The sequence below is a fragment of the Macaca fascicularis genome, chromosome 15, assembly GCF_037993035.2.
Source record: "Macaca fascicularis isolate 582-1 chromosome 15, T2T-MFA8v1.1".
NCBI classification, from domain to species: domain Eukaryota; kingdom Metazoa; phylum Chordata; class Mammalia; order Primates; family Cercopithecidae; genus Macaca; species Macaca fascicularis.
Window position 1 is genome coordinate 65,634,631 of NC_088389.1, and position 21,244 is coordinate 65,655,874.

A 21,244-nucleotide genomic window follows, 5' to 3' on the forward strand; every position below is an offset into this window, starting at 1 on the left:
ACTTGTGGTCAGGAGTTCAAAACCAGCCTGGTCAACATGATGAAACCCTGTCTCCATTAAAAAAACAAAAATTAGCTGGGCATGGTGGCATGCGCCTGTAATCCCAGTTACTCAGGAGGTTGAGGCAGGAGAATCATTTGAACCTGGGAGGTGGAGGTTGCAGTGAGCCAAGATCACACCATTGCACTCCACCTAGGCAACGGAGAGTCTCTGTCTAAAAAAAAAAAAAAAAAGAGAGAGACAAGAGAGAGACAGCCTTTTCCTTGGCTGGGGGTAAGTCAGATGGGAGAGGAGAGGGTTAAAAACAGCTGGGACTCAGCCTGCTGGCAAACATGTGGCATGTGGCATGTCGGGGCAACTGCAGCTCAGCCTCTGGAGCCATGTGAGCAATGCACGCAGGTACACGTGTGACAAGCTCAGGTCACCTAGCCATGTTCAACAGGCATGTGCACAGCCACGAGGAATGCCCAGCCATACAATTAGGCACACAGGACATCCATCATGTGTAGACACAGCTGTGGACATAGCTGGCCAGGACATGCGACACACGACCTGCTCACAGCACAAGGAGAAGGGCCCATGAACTCAGCACGTGTGTCTGTGTGCCCACCTGGGTCTGGACTGCTGCCCTCCTGACACAAGCTGTCCACTTGAAGGGTCCGTGCCTATCTGTCCTGACAGAAGAGACAGTGTTTCTTCTCACTTGGGGCTCGCAGCCTCCTCCCTCCTGCCCCGAATTAAGGACCTGTTGGGTCCAGTCATCCTGGAGAGATGAGGCCAGTTTCTTTCTGACAGGTCTCCTTCCGCCTCCAAGGAAGTGAGGTGATCACAGGGTCCAGGTGGTCTCTATGACAGCTGCATCCTCCCCAGCCATGGCCCTGAACCCTGCCTATACTCCCACCATTGGCTCTCAGATCTGCCTAAGCCTCTCAGCCCCCATGACGCCCCCTCCCCTAAGTGCCCTTTGAAGGCCACCCCTCCCTCAAAGCTCCTCACACTCCATGCCCGCCTCCCCACGCCACCTTCCTCTCCAGCTCCGCCCACCCGGCGTCTGCACCAGCCTCCCACCGAGGTGGGGCGGGGGCGAGGGGGGGCCCGCTCCTTCGCGCTCCGGGACTGCAGGGCGGGGCTGCAGGGCGGGCGGGGCCCGTGTCTCCCGCGCTCCTATAAAGGGAGCCACCAGCGCTGGAGGCCGCTGCTCGCTGCGCCCGCCGCCTCCCGCTACGCCTGCCCGCCCGACAGCGCCGCCGCCTGCCCCGCCATGGGTCGACAGAAGGAGTTGATGTCCCGCTGCGGGGAGATGCTCCACATCCGCCACCGGCTGCTCCGCCAGGCGCTGGCCGAATGCCTGGGGACCCTCATCCTCGTGGTGAGTGGAGGGAGCGGGGAAAACCTTTCTCTCTCCAGCCCTTGCACTCCCCAAACGCTCACTTCCCCGAAGGGACTGTGTTTTCCAAAGTGGCCTGGACGCACCTCCCCAGCTCTGACCCCCACGCTTAACCCCGGCGGATCAAGCTGACTTCCAAAGTCCTCTCCCCCACGGTTCTAACCCCATCTCTGACAGCTCCGACTCTCCAGAATGACAGCTGTTACTCCCCAGTGACAGTGCCGATCGTTTACCTCCCACAAGTGACTCAGCCCACAGGCTGGGGGAAGCAGTCTGGGACCGCCAGCCACTTCCCCTGCCTCCCACAGCCCTCCAGTTTCCCGGAATCCCAGCTCCCAGAGGCAGGGGAAGGAGCGGAGGCAAATGAGCCATTATTAGGTTATTTGGGTCGTGGGTGTCTGGCCTCTAATGAATAATTAAGCCTCAAAAAGTCCAAAAGTTGCAGTGAGTGAGGACAGTTGCACGAGTGGGGGCAGAGGGCGCAGGCCACATGGGCTGCAAACAGCGCAGTGGGAAGGGAGGCAGATTCTGATGGTAGGAGGGTGGGAGGAAGCTAGGTCCAAACACAGAGGACGCGCGTCTAAAGTTGCTCTCCTGGTGCGGAGCGACTCCCAGGCCCTCTGTTATCCAGACAGATGCTGTCAGCGTCTCTGCAGAAGAGGACAAGCGTTCTGGTTATTCCCTGGTCTCTTGGTTACAACGTGGGTTCTCTGAGTTAGATATTTCCCTGTCTGGGTTACTCCTCAGTCCTAGTTACTCCTTGGTTATACCAGTTTCACCCTGGTTTTGTTCTGGGTAACTCTGTTTGCACTTCTTAGGTCTGGCAGACCCACCAGTTATGGTCCTATTTCCTGTCCCAGTTTCTGTCTGATTTTCAGCCCCTCATGTGGTTACACCTGTTTTCCTCTGGGTTCAGTTGCTACATTGCAGTGGGTGGGTTACTCCGTTCCTGCCCCAGCCCTAGGTAGTACAGACCAGCTGGCCCACTGTGGACTAGGAAGCTTAACTAAGGGGTAGGGATCCCCAAATGGTAGAGGAGCAGGATCCATGGGCAGAGGAGGGCTGACCCACTTCTGGCTTCCAAGAATAGGAAGTGGGGAAGCCACAGGGGGCATTTTATCCACAGCCTTCCATAAGATTAGTGGTCCTATCAGCCAGCCCTGGCCCCTCTCTTGTGTGCCAAGAAGGCAATAGGAGGTGGCTTTTGTCACCCTCCTGCCTCAGAGCCCCCACTCCTATCTGAGTCCTGAGTCCAGCCACCTGTTTTAGAGCAGCCAGGCCAGGGGAGGACGATGTCTTCTATTTTCCTAGAGGGGCCTCCTCATTCCCTCCCAAGTCTCAGTTCACTCTCTCACAAAGGAGCCGTTAGTCCTCCCACTGAGCCCCAGGATCATCAGGCTTATCCCAGACCACAAAAGAAGGGCGTTAAATTTGTGGGGGAAGGCTTGCAGGCTCAGATGGATGTGAGGTATTGGATATCAGTGAGAAGCAGAACCTCAAGGACTGCATGAACTGGAGGGGCAGGCCTGGGGGTCCCTGTGTAATGGATGAATGCCTGCCTGCATACCTGTGTGTTGGGAGCCTAGGCCTGCAGTGGCAGAATCAGGGTTGGCTTTGGGGTGAGGAAAGCCACTTTCTCTGAGATACCTGGTGCTAGGGCAGGGGGCAGTGCTGGCTGAGAACTCAGGGCAGGGGGTGGGGGAGGAAGAGGAAGATTAGCCCCAAGGTGGTGGAACTGGCTCTGACAGCTCCTCCCTCCAAGGCCTCCTGGGATGGAGCCAGGTCTGAGCCTTTGGCAGGCAAGGAGCTGCGGCCAGGGCCTCCCAAGCAGGGGCAGGACGCCTCAGACCCTCACGTGCCTGTCTCCCACTACCCCTCTTCACATATACACCTGCAATCTCTGATCTTTGCTCTCACCTGCCTGCACACCTTTGCCCCATGTCATTGCCGCTGGCTTCTCCATTATCTCTTGGTCTTTCTGGGATGATAATCAAAATGCTTAACCATCCAGAACAGGCACTGACCCATCAGAATAAACAGGGCCCGTAGCACAGGTCCTGGAAACTGCCTGCTCTGTGAGCATAAAATGTTTAGTTATAGGCAGGTGGGAGAGGAGACCAGGGGAAGGCATTTGAGCAGCTTTGAGGGACACTCAGGGGGCTCGGGGCAACAATTCTTTACAGCTGCTGTGGAAGTATTTTCAGGCTTGAACAAGGGGAATAGACATAGTACGTTCTTTTTAAAATAGAGACAGGATCTCACTATGTTGCCCAGGCTGGTCTCAAACTCCTGGGTTCAAGATCCTCCTATCTCAGCCTCCAAAGTGCTGGGATTACAGGTGTGAGCCACCACCGCTGGCTCCAGTACGTTCTATATTTGTAGAACACCAGGGCTCTTAGTCTTTTTTAGTTCCCCCATTTTTGGCAGAAAGTTTAGAACTGATCTCCCCATTTCTACTGCCCTGGGTCCCAGGCTGGGGATAGTAAGAGGAGCCACTCAGATCCCTCTCTGTAGGACCTCCAAATCTGAGTGGGGAATCTGGACCCCTGAGAGCAGAGAGGTCATGGGTGGAGAGAGGAGGCGCTGGGACAGGGACAGGTAAAGGAAGGGGGACACGGTGAGGGCTGGGGCTCTGACATCCTGGACTCAGGAGAAGTGGATTCAATCTCACTTCTGGTCTCCTCCCTATTTATTTGTGTCCCCCATTGCCAACACTACCACCACCACATGAGCTTTTCTTTTCTTTTTAACATTTTTTTTTTTTTTTTTGAGATGGAGTCCCACTCTGTCGCCCAGGCTGGAGTGCAGTGGCACAATCTTGGCTCACTGCAACATCTGCCTCCCATGTTCAAGTGATTCTCCTGCCTCAGCCTCCTGAGTAGCTGGGATTACAGGCGTCCACCACCACGCCTAGCTAATTTTTGTATTTTCAGTAGAGATGGGGTTTCGCTATGTTGGCCAGGCTGGTCTGAAACTCCTGACCTCAGGTGATCCTCCCACCTCAAACTATCAAAGTGCTGGGATTATAGGTGTGAGCCACTGCACCTGGCCCACATGAGATTTTCTTTGGGGCAGCTGGGGGATGAGTGAGAGGCTTCCCACCTTTACGGTCCAGGCCTGAAGGGCTGCGGATAAACTTGTGCTAAGGTGAAAGCTGTTCCCCTAAACCTACTGCTGAAATTCAAGGAAAATCAGTGAAGATGGTTCAGTCATCTTCTAGGATCCCAGTCACAGACCCTGCTTCCAGCGCTTTCCATAGGGCCCTCTTATATTAGGGTTGGGATAGTGGGGGTGGGAAGGCATGTGTCCTTTTTCTGGAGGGTGCAATTGCAGCAGAAGGGGTTCGGGTTGGGTTCCAGGAAGGGCCTCTAGTCCTCCCAGTGGTGGCGGGTGGGCAGGTTGCTGGCTTCACCCCTTCCTTCTGGAGTGAGAGTTGCTGGTCCTCAGCCTCCCTGCCTTGTTCTTCCTGACAGATGTTTGGCTGTGGCTCCGTGGCCCAGGTTGTGCTCAGCCGGGGCACCCATGGTGGTTTCCTCACCATCAACCTGGCCTTTGGCTTTGCTGTCACTCTGGGCATCCTCATTGCTGGCCAGGTCTCTGGTAAGGCCTTAACCCTGCCCCCAGCCCTTGACCCTCAATAGCATTCCCACTAGGTGTCCTGGCATTCCTAAGGGCAGGTCATGGTTGTGGCCTCTGCTTTGGCCCCCGGGAAAGGAGGGTGGAGAAGACACTTGACACTTGACACTTAGAACCTTCGACTCTCACCTTGGAATCAGAGATTATCATCTGGCCTGCTACATAGACCAACCACCATCCTGTGCAAGAAACCCCTCTCTGCACCTCTTCTCAGGGGACCCTAGCCTCCTGACTGTGGCAGGCTGCAGCTAATAGGTCCCATGTCCCCTCTGCCCAGGGGCCCACCTGAACCCTGCCGTGACCTTTGCCATGTGCTTCCTGGCTCGTGAGCCCTGGATCAAGCTGCCCGTCTATACCCTGGCACAGACGCTGGGAGCCTTCTTGGGTGCTGGAATCGTTTTTGGGTTGTATTATGGTAAGCATTCCCCACCCTGTCCTCCTCCACTACCCGCCTCCCTCTGTTCAGGACCAGCTGGCACCAGGCCTTTTGATGACAGACGGCTAGGGCCTGCCCAGGCCCCGGGCTCATGACTCACTCATTCACACACAGGGCCAAGGTTGGGGGCACGAGGGGAAAGAAACAAGTTGGGCAATAAGAGTCTCAGGCCCTCCACCCCACCCCATGTCATCCCCTCTGCCTGGTGCAATACAGCAGTATTGCTACTTACCCATAACCAGTGGGAGGGTGGGGAGGGCACACCTGAGAGGGAAGGCTGGGCTCAGGCCTCTCCCCCAGCTCACTCTGGGTCTAATCTGTCACCAGATGCAATCTGGGGCTTTGCCGACAACCAGCTTTTTGTTTCGGGCCCCAATGGCACAGCTGGCATCTTTGCTACCTACCCCTCTGGACACTTGGATATGATCAATGGCTTCTTTGACCAGGTATGGGCTGGGGACATGTGAGGGGAACGCAGGGAGGGGACCAAGTTGCCTTGGTAGCTCATGGGCTGGCTCGGGGACAGGACTCCTTGACTGTAGCAGGATTTCTCAAATCTGTGGGGTAACCCGCATCAGAACATGGTGGCAGGTACTTTTAAAACATGCGGCTCTCCAGCGGGTTCTTGTGCACGCAGACATTCTAGCACCATTGCTTTCAGGAGGAAAGCATGGGCAGGCACTGACAGGAGTCTAGGAGCTAGAGGGAAGGTAGGGGACGGAAGGAGGGATCAGAGAAAGGGAGGGAGCTGCTGCTCACCCTGTTCTCCCCACTCCCCAGTTCATAGGCACAGCCTCCCTCATTGTGTGTGTGCTGGCCATTGTTGACCCCTACAACAACCCTGTCCCCCGAGGCCTGGAGGCCTTCACCGTGGGCCTGGTGGTCCTGGTCATCGGCACCTCCATGGGCTTCAACTCCGGCTATGCTGTCAACCCTGCCCGGGACTTTGGACCCCGCCTTTTTACAGCGCTCGCGGGCTGGGGCTCTAAAGTCTTCACGTGAGTACAGTTCCCACGTAGCTCACCCCAGCCTGCCTCTCCTCTGCCCCGCCCCCCACGTCCCTGACCATGAGTGTCTGTTCCCCCCAGGACCGGCCGGCATTGGTGGTGGGTGCCCATCGTGTCCCCACTCCTGGGCTCCATTGCGGGTGTCTTCGTGTACCAGCTGATGATCGGCTGCCACCTGGAGCAGCCTCCACCCTCCACTGAGCAAGAGAATGTGAAGCTGGCCCATGTGAAGCACAAGGAGCAGATCTGAGTGGGCAGTGGCCATCTCCCCACTCCATGGCGCTGGCCTTGAGCATCCACTGACTGTCCAAGGGCCACTCCCAAGAAGCCCCCTTCAGGATCTACCCTTCCAGGCTAAGGAGCTCCTTATCCACTCTCACCCCACGAGACAGCCCCTTCAGGAGTTCACTGGACCTTGCCCAAATAGCACCTTAGGCCACTGCCCCTAAGCTGGGGTGGAACTGGAATTTGGGTAAATACATCCTTTTGTCTCCCAAGGGAAGAGAATGGGCAGCAGGTATGTGTGTGTGTGCGTGTGTGTGCTTGTGTGTGTATGTGTGTGTGTGTGTGGTTTCCCAGATATTCAGGGCAAGGGACCAGTCGGAAGGGATTCTGGCTGTTGGGGGAGCCCAGAGATGGGGGAAGGCAGCCTGTCCATCTGTGCACGAGGAGAGGAAAGTGCCAGGGTGTGTGTGTTTCAGGGGCTCCACATGGAGGAGCTGCAGATAGATGTGTTTCTGTGTGTGTGTGTGTCTGCCTTCTTTTCTAAGTGGGGGCTTCTACAGGCTTTTGGGAGGTAGGATGGATGTGGGAAGGGCTGGGAGGAGGCAGCCACAGCTCAGGTTTGGAGCACTTATGTACATACATAAGTAGGAGAAATGGGACGTGTTTCTGTCATAACGCAGGCATGAAGGGTGGGGTGAAGTCCAGGTCATAAGTTTCATGTTTGCTTTTGTTTTGTTTTGTTTTGAATGTATGTAGCAGATGTTACAGTCTTAGGGATCGGGGTTGGGAGACCCCACTCTAGAAAGGGTCGTCGCTCCTTTAATCCTCCACTCAACAATGTACTCTTTTATCTTTTATATTAAAAAAAATAAATAAAATGTGTGCCTAAAACCTCCAGTTGTGCAAATCTCTTTCTGCTTGCTCTGCTGCTTTTCTGGGGCCAGTTAAGGAGCTTCAGCATGCCCACAGTGAGCCAGGGTGCCCGGCTGAGTGTCTGATGTGGTCAGGTTGCCCTGGGGGTCATACAGAGAGGTTAGAGAGCCTCTTCGCCAAGCCTCTCAGTTTGAACTCAGTGGTCCCAAACTTTCCCCCAAGCTTCCATCCTCATGGGTACCCCAGCATAATGAATGGAATCTTCTTCCCAATTCCTGTACCCACACATCATCCCGGAAAAGGCTTGAGCCCCATGCAGGGAAGATCTTGCTGCAGAGCTGCCCAAAAGGGAGAACTGCTGCCCAGGAGGTGGCGAGTTCCCTGTTGCTGGAGGAGACCCATCAGACTGGAACCTGTATTGTCCTCCACAACCTGCAGCTGTTCAGGCTCCATAACCTCCACCCAGACCTTGGCCACAGCCCCCTTGGCAGCATCCCTGCCTCCAGGCCTGCCCCAGTCAGTCCACAAAGCAACCAGAGGGATCTCTTCAAAACCCCTGCTGAAAGGGCCCATCTGGAGACCACCCACAACCCTCCATCTGGCGTTCAGGACCTCCAGGACCCAACTCTTGACCCTACTCCTCTCACACGGCTCCATCTGCCTCAGCCTACTTTGTGTTTCTACATTTTTGTGCCTTCAGACTTTGCTCCAAAGTCCCAACTCACATCTTTGCTCATTAATGATCTGCTTTAACACCTCTTCCTCTGGGAAGCCATCCCTGCTCTGCCTCACTCTTCCAGCATCTTCTAGTCAGCTGTCTTAGGTGCCGAGACCCGCAGCTGGTTCATGCTCATTTCCCCTTCCGCTTCATTTCTTCAGTCATTTCATTTCTACAGAGGTACCTCTGTGCCCAGTAAGGCAGGGGGTGGGACGATTGACTCTGGCACTCTGACTTGCCCAGAAAAGCAATGGGCTCAGCACACCTGAGAACAGGAAGCTTTTCTCATTTGCTTCTTCCTTCCCACACCCTCCTCAAGTTTCATCAAGGGAAACGTCATGAAATACAAGGGAAGGTATCCCCTACCCAATCCCTACTCTGAGCAAACCCCGTGGGAGCCAGAGGATCCCTGTGTGTGGCAGGAGAATTGTGGTTTTTAGAAGCTAAGCCAGCTTTTGCTCTCCAGCCTTCACAGATGAGACCATGGCCCAGAGAGGGTGGGTGGCAAACACAGGGTCACACAGCCAAGAATCCGCCTGGGGAGGTGAGGGCAGGAGAAGGCAACTCCATTTTAGGTTTCTATCCCTTCTTTGTCCCCAGCTCCCAAGAGGCATGTCCAGAATGTGGGAGGGACCTGAGCCAGAGGGAGTGTCCCCTTCCCAGGCCCTGGGGGGAGGAAGGGCAAACCTTGGGAGGGGAATACGGCTGCAGAGGGTCATTCCAGCCACACCAGTCCCACCTGGGCTGCCCTCACCTTGCTGTCCTTCCCAGCATGCCCCATGTCCTTCTGTCACCCCTTGCTCTCAAATCCTGCTGCTGACCCTGACCAGTCAGCCCAGAGGGTGGTGGCAGCACTTTTGGTGCAGTAATTAATGGGTAGGCAAACCTGGGTTCCTGGCCCAGCTAGGATTCTCTCTCTAGCTGGGTGACCTTGGGGTAGTCATGTTCTTTTCCTGAACCTCCCTTATCTGTGAATTGGGAGATACTGAGAGGAGGAAATAATGGAAGATGATTCATGGAAAAGACCTAACACAGTGACCAGCAGATGGTAAATCCTCAATAAATGTCACCTCCTGATTTTTCCTGCAGAACCAGAGATGGGGGTGGGAAGGCAGTGGAGGGAGGATGCTAAAGGCTGTTTTTTTTAAAGGTCATTGAATTCAATATCCTCTTCCTCCTCAGATTCCTTCCATGGATTCTGAATTTCCTGAGAAAGGGGAGGGAGGAAGTATGAGGGCGATGGCGTGCTGTGTCCTGACTTCAGAAAGCTCTTGGGAGAGATGGAGGGGAGACAAGAGGGGCTCACACACAGGATGCAGGGCAAAGAAGCATGCGACCACAGCCAAGGAAACATGTTGCCTGGAGGGTCAGGCCATGCGAGAGCATGGACCAGGAGCAGTGGGTCAGGGCAGGGGCTGATAGGGACATGAGCCATGCAGCAGCTGTGTGACCCCTCCAGGGGTAGGAGGGAAGCTCCCCACCTCCAGGTGTACCTTCCACCAGCAGTTCTGGCTGTCACAAAGTTCTAGCAAGACAACTCCTCATCTCCTTTAGGAAGGTATCTTCTCCCGGCTGGGCACGGTGGCTCATGCCTGTAATTCCAGCACTTTGGGAGGCTGAGGCGGGCGGATCACGAGGTCAGGAGATCAAGACCATCCTGGCTAACATGGTGAAATCCCGTCTCCACTAAAAATACAAAAAATTAGCCGGGCGTGGCAGCAGGCGCCTATAGTTCCAGCTACTGGGGAGGCTGAGGTAGGAGAATGGCGTGAACCCGGGAGGTGGAGCTTGCAGTGAGCCGAGATCGCACCACTGCGCTCTAGCCTGGGCGACAGAGCAAGACTCTGTCTCGGGAAAAGAAAAAAAAAAAAGGAAGGTATCTCCTCCCATTCCATGTAATCCATTTTCTGGGGAGGACATGGAGGGTGAATCACATCCCCCACCTCACCTCTGTCCCTTCTTCCTGTGCTGAGCCATCTCCATGGCCCACTTTGGAGAAGCTCATGTTTCCTTAAAATTTGGATCTGCTTGGGTTAAAATCAGTCTCTGTGAAACTTGAGCTTGGTTCCTGTTTCTTAGTGTGCCTGCCTCGGTGTGTGTGTGCACACAGGGAAGTGTGCACTTCTCCGTGTTTCTGGTTGTGCCTTTCTTTCAATGTATCTGGTTATGTCTCTGTGGGTCCAAACCTCTGGTAGACCATGCCTCTGTCTCTTTTCAAGTCTTTCTCACTGCCTGACTCTTTGTATCTGGGTCTTTCTTTTTTTATTATTATTATTTTTATTTTTATTTATTTATTTATTTATTTTTGAGACGGAGTCTCACTCTGTCACCCAGGCTGGAGTGCTGTGGCCAGATCTCAGCTCACTGCAAGCTCCGCCTCCCGGGTTCACGCCATTCTCCTGCCTCAGCCTCCCGAGTAGCTGGGACTACAGGCGCCCGCCACCTCGCCCGGCTAGTTTTTTGTATTTTTTAGTAGAGACGGGGTTTCACCGTGTTAGCCAGGATGGTCTCGATCTCCTGACCTCGTGATCCACCCGTCTCGGCCTCCCAAAGTGCTGGGATTACAGGCTTGAGCCACCGCGCCCAGCCTATTTTTATTTTTTGAGATGGAGTTTCGCTTTTGTCATCCAGGCTGGAGTGAAATGGTGTGATCTTGGCTCACTGCAACCTCTGCCTCCTGGATTGAAGCAATTCTCCTGCCTCAGCCTCCCAAGTAGTTGGGATTACAGGCGCGTGCCACCATGCCCGGCTAACTTTTGTATTTTTAGTCAAGATGGGTTTTCACCGTGTTGCCCAGGCTGGTCTTGAACTCCTGACAGGTGATCCACCTGTCTTGGCCACCCAAAGTGCTGGGATTACAGGCATGAACCACCGCGCCAGGCCTTGTGTCTGGGTCTTTCTTTGTGTACCTCTGAGTGAACATCCTGGACTGTGACCCTCGGACCACATCTCCACATGTTCCTCTGAGCCCCTCTCTCAGTGTATTTTAAGTACACCTCTGTGTACTCAGTGTGTATCTCTTCCTGCCAGCCCAGTCCAACTTGTGTTCCCCTAGGGCAGGCCTCCTCCTTAATTCCTGGTAATGAGCTCCCTCCTTCCTCTTTCCTCTTGATTTTGTTTTTCTGAAAACCTAGGTGGGGCACCTCTAGGTTTGGGGAAACGTGGGTGGGGTGGAGTTGGGTGGGGTGGGAAGCGGAGAAGAGGGACTACTCCACCCAGTACAGAGACCCCAGGGGCCAAAGGCAGCCTAGGAGGAATGGTTTGTGAGGTTGCTGCCCTAAGCAGGGCCCCCCACCTTCTGGCTGGGAGGAGGAGGCCTGTCTTGCGGGTAGGACCCCTGAGCTATGGGCCCTGGGAATGTGGTAGTACAAAGAAAGGAGATATGGAGATGGAGACACTGGGACTGCCAGGGAGACTGGAAGGAGGCTTCCTGGGTAGAACCTCCAAGTCTGACGGGGACAGGGGAATGGGTGTGTCTGCCCTGCAGCTGGGGATGGGCTCCTCAGGGACTCAGCATCTCCATGCCCCGGGCTTTGGCCTTTGGTGCCAGGTTTGTCTGAGGTAAGGGAGGGGGTGGCAGTGGAAACACAGAGGCTGTGTCTGGTCTGGGAACCTAGGCTGTGGAGGGTGCCAGGAGAGACCACCTCCTCTTTGTGTAAAGGCAAAACTAGAGTCTCATCTAGAGTCACAGAGCAGTGCAGCAGAGCCTGCACTAGACCCCAGTCTTCTCAACCCCTTCCCCAGATAGCATTTTGCAGCGTCTCAGGGAGTAGTGCTCTGAATGCAGATTACCTGGGTTCCAAATGAGCCTTTCCCAGCCACAGGATCTTGGGTGGGTGGGAGTCTCCATCTGCCCCAGATCCAGTCTCTATCCTGCTCTGTGTCTCAGAAGGCTCATCTCTATGGGCGGCATTCCCGGTGCATTCTTGCCCTCAGGCTTCGAGCTGGGTTTGGCAAAAGGGAGACACGGCTAGGAAACCAGAGGACAGGGAAGGTGGGGGGATAACGGTCAGAGTATTCATGCCTTTTCCAGGGCTCTTGTTTTTCCTGCATTCCAGAACACTGCTCTCCCCTTGCCTCTTCTGGCTGAAGGGGAATGGCTGCTGTTGGTTAGTCCCCAAGCCGTCCCTGGTTGGTCCCCTTGACTCTACCGCCACCTCTGTAAATAGTCCCTCCTCAGGCTCTCTTCAGTGAAACCTCAGAGGGCACCATCTGTTCCTGCGGCATCCCTGACTGATGTCACCTCTCTGCACGTTAGTTTCTTCCTCTGTGAAATGGGGATAGTAATAGTACCTGCCTCGTTAGGTTGTGCAAGGTGGGGTAAGTGGATTAACGCATGCATCAGAACAATGCCAGATGTGGCAGTAAGGGCTTTTGAAGTGGAGGCTATAATGATGGTAACGATGACTCCTCCTGAGCTCCGTGTGTACTGTGGGGAAGGACAGCATGAAGACAGGCTTGGAAGTGACGCCTGACTCCCCAAGGCCATCTGCTGTAGTTCCGGGAGCTTGGAACTTCTGTGGGGCCTTAGTCAGCCTGGGAGTCAAGCCCCAGTCCCTCCAGCTTCCGTGGAGTCAGCTTTCCCCAGGCAGCCTGGGCTTAGGGGAGATGGAAGCCAGAGTCTCTTTCCCACCCTGGGCCTTCTCCAGAAAATTCAGGCTCCTGAGAAAGGGAGAGCTGGGCATCCCATCCCCTCATGGGGCTCAGGCGATATGGCAGGGGTTGAGAGTGGTGATGGTGATGAAACAGGGGTTCAGGTTCAGAGGGTGTTGTATGTGGAATCATAGCCAGGAGTCAGTCCCAGAAGGTTGAGGGCACAAGCAAAAACCCAATCTGTGTTTAATAATCTTGTTTCACAGCCTCCTATCAGGAAGTTCTTTCTGAGGTCTCATTGACATCCCACTTTAGCTCCTCAAGAACAGGGCAGAAACCAGGACAACTGCAGTGACTCTGGGAACCTCTTCCATCTCTCATCAACACACTGAGAGTCCCAGCAGCTTTGGGAGCCAGAAAAGGATCGGTGCCCCTTTCCAGCCCTGTGTATGGCCAAAGCACAGGAAGTCTAGGGGACACTAACCGGCACGTCTTAGGGATGTGAGATTGTCAGTGGGGTGGGGTGATGAGTGGGCTGCAAACTAGCCACCCTGACTCCTCTAGGGGCCCCCACCCTCTATTGCCTTGATCATACCTCCAGGTCAGAGTGAAATACAATGTGTGAAGAAGGAATGGGTGGCTCTGTCCCCTGCTTCTAGAGATCTCTGGGGATAAAGCCTTAAACCAGCTCTAATTGCCTTGGCCAACTTCTTTGGTCTCTTGCGTCAGGGAAGCTGTTTTGGGGACACTCCCATGGCTTTGTGGTCTCTGCCTTTTTCAGAAGCTCCTGTGAGGAGCAGTGGGTTCTTGTCACACTTCCTGGCAGGGCTTAGTGCTAAAGAGGTCTGTCTGGGAGAGGCTGGGGGAAGGGACCCTGGGAGCCCTGATAATCATCTTCATATGGTCGGCTGCTCATCTCCATGGAAATGCCCCCCACAGCCGGGGAGGCACCTGGAATGTCTGGCCACCACCCCGTCCTTCGCCTCTCAGTCCAGGGTCACTGCCAGGGCTGGGCTGGAAAGCAGCCGAGAGAGAGGAGGTGGCGGCCTGGCTTGAGGTGGGAGGTGGACTGTGGACCCCAGTCTCAGGGTGCTCGTTCCTGACAGAGGCGACCTTTAGCTGCGGGATCCCCACTTCCATGTCGGAGTGGGGAGGGGAGAGTGATCGCTGGCCTGTGGACAAAGTCTTCCCTTATCAGAAGATGGGCTTACAGCTTAGCCACCTTCGACCCTTGGAATGTATATGTGCCCACATGCATGTGAGGGTGTGTCTTCTTTGACTGATGAGGGACTGGGGCTTTGCACATCCTCACACAAAATCATGCACACCCACACTGGCTCATCCACACCCCCACACACGGCACACTCACTCCACACTTGATCCAACTGCAGTCAGACAAGCCCTGACAGCAACTGTCACTCATTACACACTCACATGCGCAAACACACTCAGATACACACCCACACTCCACATCCTTACATCACACAGCCTTACACTCACAGGGGCACTCGCACTCCAATACACACTCACCCACACTCCTACCTGTGGGGGCCAGAAGCCACACATCGATGTACTGAGTCGGACAGAGCGGCAGTGTGTGTGGAGGTGGGCACAGGACTGGGGGTATGGGGTCGGGGGTCGCGATACTCCAAACGAGACACGGAGGTCAGGATATGGGGTTGGGAAATCTTTAGGTTTTGAGATCACAACCCAGATTTTCAGAGCAAGTGGTCGGGAAGCAGGAGGTTTGTAGACTGTGGCTGAGTCCGAGTGCCTGGGCAGGCACACACCATAGCTGCTGACAAGTAATTGCTGAATAAGCAAACAGCAGGATAGACTAAAACTCCTGATTTCCAACTGGTAGAGCAGCCACTGTCTCACAGTTTAGAAGCGCAGGCAGCAGGAGAGTCAGGGCCATCTTACCCTCTGAAGTCAATAGATCCACACCCTTACTGCAGTTCTGCAGAGCAGGAAGCTGAGTCTCAAATACAGGTGACTTGCACAAAGCTACTGGGTAAGGCAGTGGCCTGTCCAGGCCTGGGTCCCCAGTCTCAGGGTACAGCTTCTAAGCCCAGAGACACCTGACTGCAGAGAGAAGCCTCAATGGGTCCAACTGCCAGGGGCTGAACAGAAAGTGACAATGCTTTGTGCTGTCCCAGGGATTTAGACTCCTGCTAGGAAAGAGGAGGACCTGTAGGGGATCCCTTGAGGGGCACAGGGTTGAGGAGGCCAGCAGACATCTGCAGAAGGGCTCCTGGAAGAGTCTCATGTGGAAAAGAGTATCTCCCGGCCTTTCTGCTAGAGAGCTTGTTTATTTTAATATTATTATTATTCATTTATTTTGAGACAGAGTCTTGCTCTGTTGCCCAGGCTGGAGTGCAATGGCATGATCTTGGCTCACTGCAACCTCCGCCTCCTGAGTTCAAGAGATTCTCTCACCTCAGCCCCCGAGTAGCTGGGACTACAGGCGCCTGCCACCACACCCAGCTAATTTTGTTTTGTACTTTTAGTAGAGACGGGGTTTCACCATGTTGGCCAGGCTGGTCTTGAACTCCTGACCTCAAGAAACCTGCCCATCTTGGCCTCCCAAAGTGCTGGCATTACAGGCGTGAGCTACCATGCCTGGCCCTTATTTTATTATTGATCTTTTTTTTTTTTTTTTTTGAGATAAGGTCTTGCTCTGTCACCCAGGCTAGAGTGCAGTGGCACGAATGCGGCTCACGGCAGCCTCCGTCTCCATCAGTGATCCTCTCACCTCAGCCTTCTGAGTAGCTGGCACCACAGCTACGCACCATCATGCCTGGCTAATTTTTCAAATTTTTTTGTAGAAATGAGGTCTTTCTTCCCATATTCCTCAGGCTGGTCTCGAACTCCTAGCTTCAAGCAATCCTCCCACCTCAGCCTTCCAAAGTGCTGGAATTATAGGCGTGAGCCACAGCACCTGACTCATGTATTTCTTTATTATTTCATCAAACATTTATTGACCGGGTGTGGTGGTTCATGCTTGTAATTCAGCACTTTGGGAGGCCAAGGTGGGTGGATCACCTGAGGCCAGGAGTTCAAGACCAGCCTGGCCAACATGGTGAGACCCTGTCTCTACTAGAAAGCAAAAATTAGCCGGGCATGGTGGCATGCACCTGCAGTCCCAGCTACTTGGGAGACTGAGGCAAGAGAATCTCTTGAACCTGGGAGGAGGAGGTTGCAGTGAGCTGAGATCATGCCACTGTACTCCAGCCTGAGTGACAGAGTGAGGCTCCGTCTCAAACAAAACAAAACAAAAAACATTTAAGCATCTTTTTTTAGTTTTTTAAATTTATTTTTATTTTTTAGAGACGGGGTTCCATCTGTTCCCAGGCTGGAGTGCAGTGGTGTGATCCCAGTTCACTGCAACCTCAACCTCCTGGGGTCAAATGATCCTCCCACCTCAGCCCCTAGAGTAGCTGGGACTACAGATGTGTACCACCACACTGAGCTAATTTATTTATTTTTTTTACTTTTTGTAGATACGGTGTTCTGCTATGTTACTCAGACGGGTCACTAACTCTTGAAGTGAGCCTTCTGCCTTGGCCTCCCAAAATGCTGGGATTATAGGCATGAACCACCTCGCCTGACCACGCACTTTTTTTTTTTTTAAATGGAGTTTCACTCTTATTGCCCAGGCTGGAGTGCAGTGGTGCGATCTCAGTGGCTCCCTGCAGCCTCTGCCTCCTGGGTTCAAGTGATTCTCCTGCCTCAGCCTCCCGAGTAACTGGGATTACAGGTGCTGCCTGCCACCATATCTGTCTGATTTTTTTGTATTTTTAGTAGAGATGGGGTTTCACCATGTTGACCAGGCTGGTCTCGAACTCCTGACTTCAGGTGATCTGCCAACCTTGGCCTCCCAAAGTGCTGGGATTACAGGTGTGAGCTTCCACTCCCGACCTCCCGAGCACCTATTTTTCAATGCCAGGCTGGCCACGGTAAGCACCAGAAATACTATGGTGACTAATATCTTATATAATATTGTTGTAAGATATACCACAATATTAGGTAAAAAGCATCTGGATGCCAGTTAGAAGAAATCTAACTCAATGTGGCTTGGGCAATGGTGGTAATTGGCTCACATAACAGACAAATTTAGATGAAAACTTCAGGTGAGGCTTGATCCAGCATCCATGTCCTTTCTGTCTCTTCTCTCTTCCTTCCATGCTGTCAGCCTCATCCCAAGGCTAGATTCTCTGTGGTTTCAAGAGAGCTGGCAGTGGCTCTCAGCTATTCAGGGGGCTGAGGCAGGAGGATCGCTCAAGCCCAGGAGGTCAAGGCTTCAGTGAGCCATGATCACAGCACTGCACTCCAGCCTGGGTGACTGAGTGAGACCCTGTCTCAAAAAAAAAAAAAAAAAAAAAAGTTTACCCCACTCTGTTACTAGTGAATAGCACAGACCCAGTGGTGGCTGCCATTCGCTGCCGTTGTTCTTCCAGACTCAGCTTCATGGAGACAGGGAAAGAGGTCTGGTTGTGAAAGTCAGCCCCTAGTACCTTTCAAGGAGTTTAATAAATATTTGTGGGATGAGTGGATGGGATTATTCAGAACCCTCTTGAAGTCCACCTTCCTTTCTCTCTCCCCACAGGGGATAGTTATGAGAAAGAATTAGAGGCCTAAACACTTCTAATGGGGTCAGCTGTGGAAGAAGCCTGGTGGAATAGACAAAGCCCTGGCCAAAACTTTTGTAGTTGCCGGGCGCGGTGGCTCAAGCCTGTAATCCCAGCACTTTGGGAGGCCGAGGCGGGTGGATCACGAGGTCAGGAGATCGAGACTATCCTGGCTAACACGGTGAAACCCCGTCTACTAGCCGGGCGTGGTGGCGGGCGCCTGTAGTCTCAGCTACTTGGGAGGCTGAGGCGGGAGAATGGCGTGAACCCAGGAGGCGGAGCTTGCAGTGAGCCGAGATCACGCCACTGCACTCCAGCCTGGGAGACACAGCAAGACTCCGTCTCAAAAAAAAAAAAAAAAAAAAACTTTTGTAGTCTGTAAGAAGGAGGCTAAGTGTTTGTGGCCAACCCCAGATGGCAGTGGATGTGCACCCAGGAGGGAGGAGGCAGAGATGACATTAAGGTTCCGTGCCTGGGTCCCTCGATGGGCCTGGGCACAGCCAACACAGGCACCCAGCCTGCCCCCATGGCTGTGGCTGCACCTAGAGATCTTATCGAAGGCATGGCTGATACATGGTACTGAGTCATGAGACCTGCGGCCTAGGGAACAGTTCCGCTGTTGAAACAGGCCCAGGGGAGGGGGCTAGGTACGTGTCTCTGACTTGCTACTGGCACAGACATCATCGCCACCCACACTTCCTGTCACCTCTGGGTCACCTTGATGGTCATCACTCTTCTCTGACCCTGTCACTCATTTGTCACCCTCACCATCATCCCTGCGTCACAACCACTGCCTCTTTCTTACCCATGCTGTCACTTGACCCAGTTCTCATCACCATGTTACCTTCTCGAGCATTGCCGCCATCCCTGCCCCTGGCCCATGCCCAAGCCTGTTTCTATCTGGACCAACCCTTCGTCAACCACCTCCAACCCAACCTGTCACTTGCTAGTTCATTCCCATCTCTCCTGTCACCTTGACTGTCCCCACCTGACCCTGTCACCTTGTCACCTTTGCTGCCACAGCCCTAATATAGTCTCCCAGCTCTTACCACCTGTCTCAGTCCCCATCATCTCTAAGTCCTCTGGACTGTCACCACCCTTCCACTGCCCCTTTGTTAGTCAACCACTACTGCCCTATTTCTGCCTCCTCCCGATCATCATCCACATCCTCTGATCTCAAGCCCCTCACCTAGGTCCCCTTGGTGTCTTTCCGTTTGACACGCTAAACATGTGCCCACATTTGAGACTTTGCCCCTGCCTTTCCAGCCTCTGGGCTCCTCTGGGCTTCCTGACCTGGATTTGCCACACTTAGCTTTGCCATCTGCCCTGGCCAGCGATGCTTCATTTTGACCTCTAGGTGGGCTAGGCCTTGGGCTTAGGCACTTATTCCCAGGGTATTGAAGGAAGACCATGTAGAAGTCTTTTCCGGGAAGCCCTGAATCTTCTCTGCATGCACTCATGACACCTGGCAGTTGCCTCTGCCCAGCCTGGCCCTAAAATCTCCATTTATTAAGATGACAATTATTTACCTTTTTAGAATTCCCCAATATTTCCCCCCCCCTTTTTTTTGAGACGGAACCTCACTCTGTCCCCCATGCTGCAGTGCAGTGGCGCCATCTCAGCTCACTGCAAGCTCCACCTCCCGGGTTCACGCCATTCTCCTGCCTCAGCCTCCCAAGTAGCTGGGATTACAGGTGTGCACCACCACGCCCAGCTAATTTTTTTGTATTTTTAGTAGAGATGGGGTTTCACCATGTTGGCCAGGCTGGTGTCGAACTCCTGACCTCAGGTGATCTGCCCACCTCAGCCTCCCAAAGTGCTGGGATTACAGGTGTGAGCCACCGTACCCCACCTGTGTTTTTTCTTTCTTTCTTTCTTTTTTTTTTTTGAGACAGAGTCTCGCTCTGTCGCCCAGGCTGGAGTGCAATGGCCCGATCTCAGCTCACTGCAACCTCCGCCTCCCAGGTTCAAGTAATTCTCCTGCCTCAGCCTCCCGAGTAGCTGGGATTACAGGTACGTGCCACCATACCCGGCTAATTTTGTATTTTTAGTAGAGACGGGGTGTCACCATGTTGGCCAGGCTGGTCTCAAACTCCTGTTCTCAGGTGATCTGCCCTCCTTGGCCTCCAAAATTGCTGGGATTACAGGCATGAACCACCATGCCCAACCCCAATGTATCCTTATAATTCACCAATGTCCCCTTATCCTGATGAGATAGTCCCCCAGTACCTTGACACTTAACACTTATAACTAACCACCATTTGTGTAATCATGTGTTTAAGGCTGTCTCGTCCACCAGGCAGGATGCTGTGGGAGGGCAGTAACTGTGTCTTGGTCACTGCCATGTCCCCATAGCGCCTGACTTCCAGTAGGAAATCCATAAATGTCTGTTGAGTGAACATATATCATTTACTGAGTCCTTAACGTGTGCTGGGCACTCGATTAACTTGTTTGTTTCCTGTTTTATTTTTGCTGTCCCTTTCTATTTTATGTACTTTCGAGCATTACAAGGCTTTTTGGCATGGACACTTCTGACAAAGTTCAAACAGAGAAGTGCATTTTCAGTTACTCATCAGAGTGAGGCCACTTAGAGAAAGGCAGTTACTCATGGAACAGGGAAAACACTTTCTTGTAATTAGGGCAAAGGGAATCTGGGCATGACGTGTCAAATCTGTACTTCACCTTCTGTTCTCCAAGGGATTTTCAAGAAACTGAGGGCTAAGAGGACGGGGCTTGGGGTTCCTGAAGAAGACCCCTTCTTCTCACCTCTGGAAAGCAAAAACTAGATTCTCACCTCATGCCATAAAATCGATGGATTCAAGAGGTAAATATAGGCAGGTGAGGTGGCTCACATCTGTAATCCCAGCACCTTGGGAGACCGAGGCGGGCAGATCACTTGAGGTCAGGAATTCAAGACCAGCCTGGCCAATAAGATGAAACTCCATTTCTACAAAAAATATGAAAATTAGCTGGGCGTGGTAACGGACGCCTGTAATCCCAGCTACTCCGGAGGCTGAGGCATGAGAATTGCTTGAATCAGGGAGGCAGAGGTTGCAGTGAGCCAAGATCGTGCCACTGCACTCCAGCCTGGGCAACAAAGACCCTGTCTCAAAACAAACAAACAAACAAACAAAAGGTAAATATATAGAGGATTAAAAATTAAAACAAACCTGGATATTTCTCATATTCCTTCCTCAGCTATTTTATTTCTGAGGTTGATCCTTGGGAAAGTATTTGCAGAGACAAACAAAACCTTTGCCCAAAGATCATTCCAATGCTATTTATAATATTGGAACGTTGAAATACAAATGTATATTTATGAATAAAAAAAGAAAAAAATTTAAAAGTTGGAAACTAAATACTCAGTGACAGAAGATAGTTAAATAAAGTATGGTTTGTCTCTTAGTTATTAAAATAATACTTTTGGAGTTGATAATTATTCTTTTTTTTTTTTTTTTTTTGAGACGGAGTCTTGCTCTGTCGCCCAGGCTGGAGTGCAGTGGCTGGATCTCAGCTCACTGCAAGCTCCGCCTCCCAGGTTCATGCCATTCTCCTGCCTCAGCCTCCTGAGTAGCTGGGACTACAGGCGCCCACCACCTCGCCCGGCTAATTTTTTGTGTTTTTTAGTAGAGACGGGGTTTCACCGTGTTAGCCAGGATGGTCTCGATCTCCTGACCTCGTGATCCACCCGTCTCGGCCTCCCAAAGTGCTGGGATTACAGGCTTGAGCCACCGCGCC

The 21,244-nt window shown here is 53.1% G+C and overlaps 1 protein-coding gene across 1 annotated transcript; it reads left to right on the forward strand.

Annotated features, from left to right (window-relative positions):
* Positions 1 to 1,197: 1,197 nt before the first annotated feature.
* Positions 1,198 to 7,582, forward strand: AQP3 (aquaporin 3 (Gill blood group)). Its single transcript, XM_005581518.4, has 6 exons — positions 1,198 to 1,369; positions 4,861 to 4,987; positions 5,301 to 5,438; positions 5,787 to 5,905; positions 6,240 to 6,457; positions 6,548 to 7,582. The coding sequence occupies exons 1-6, from the start codon at positions 1,262 to 1,264 to the stop codon at positions 6,714 to 6,716; spliced, it is 879 nt and encodes a 292-aa protein (XP_005581575.1). The 5' UTR covers positions 1,198 to 1,261; the 3' UTR covers positions 6,717 to 7,582.
* The last annotated feature ends 13,662 nt before the right edge of the window (positions 7,583 to 21,244 follow it).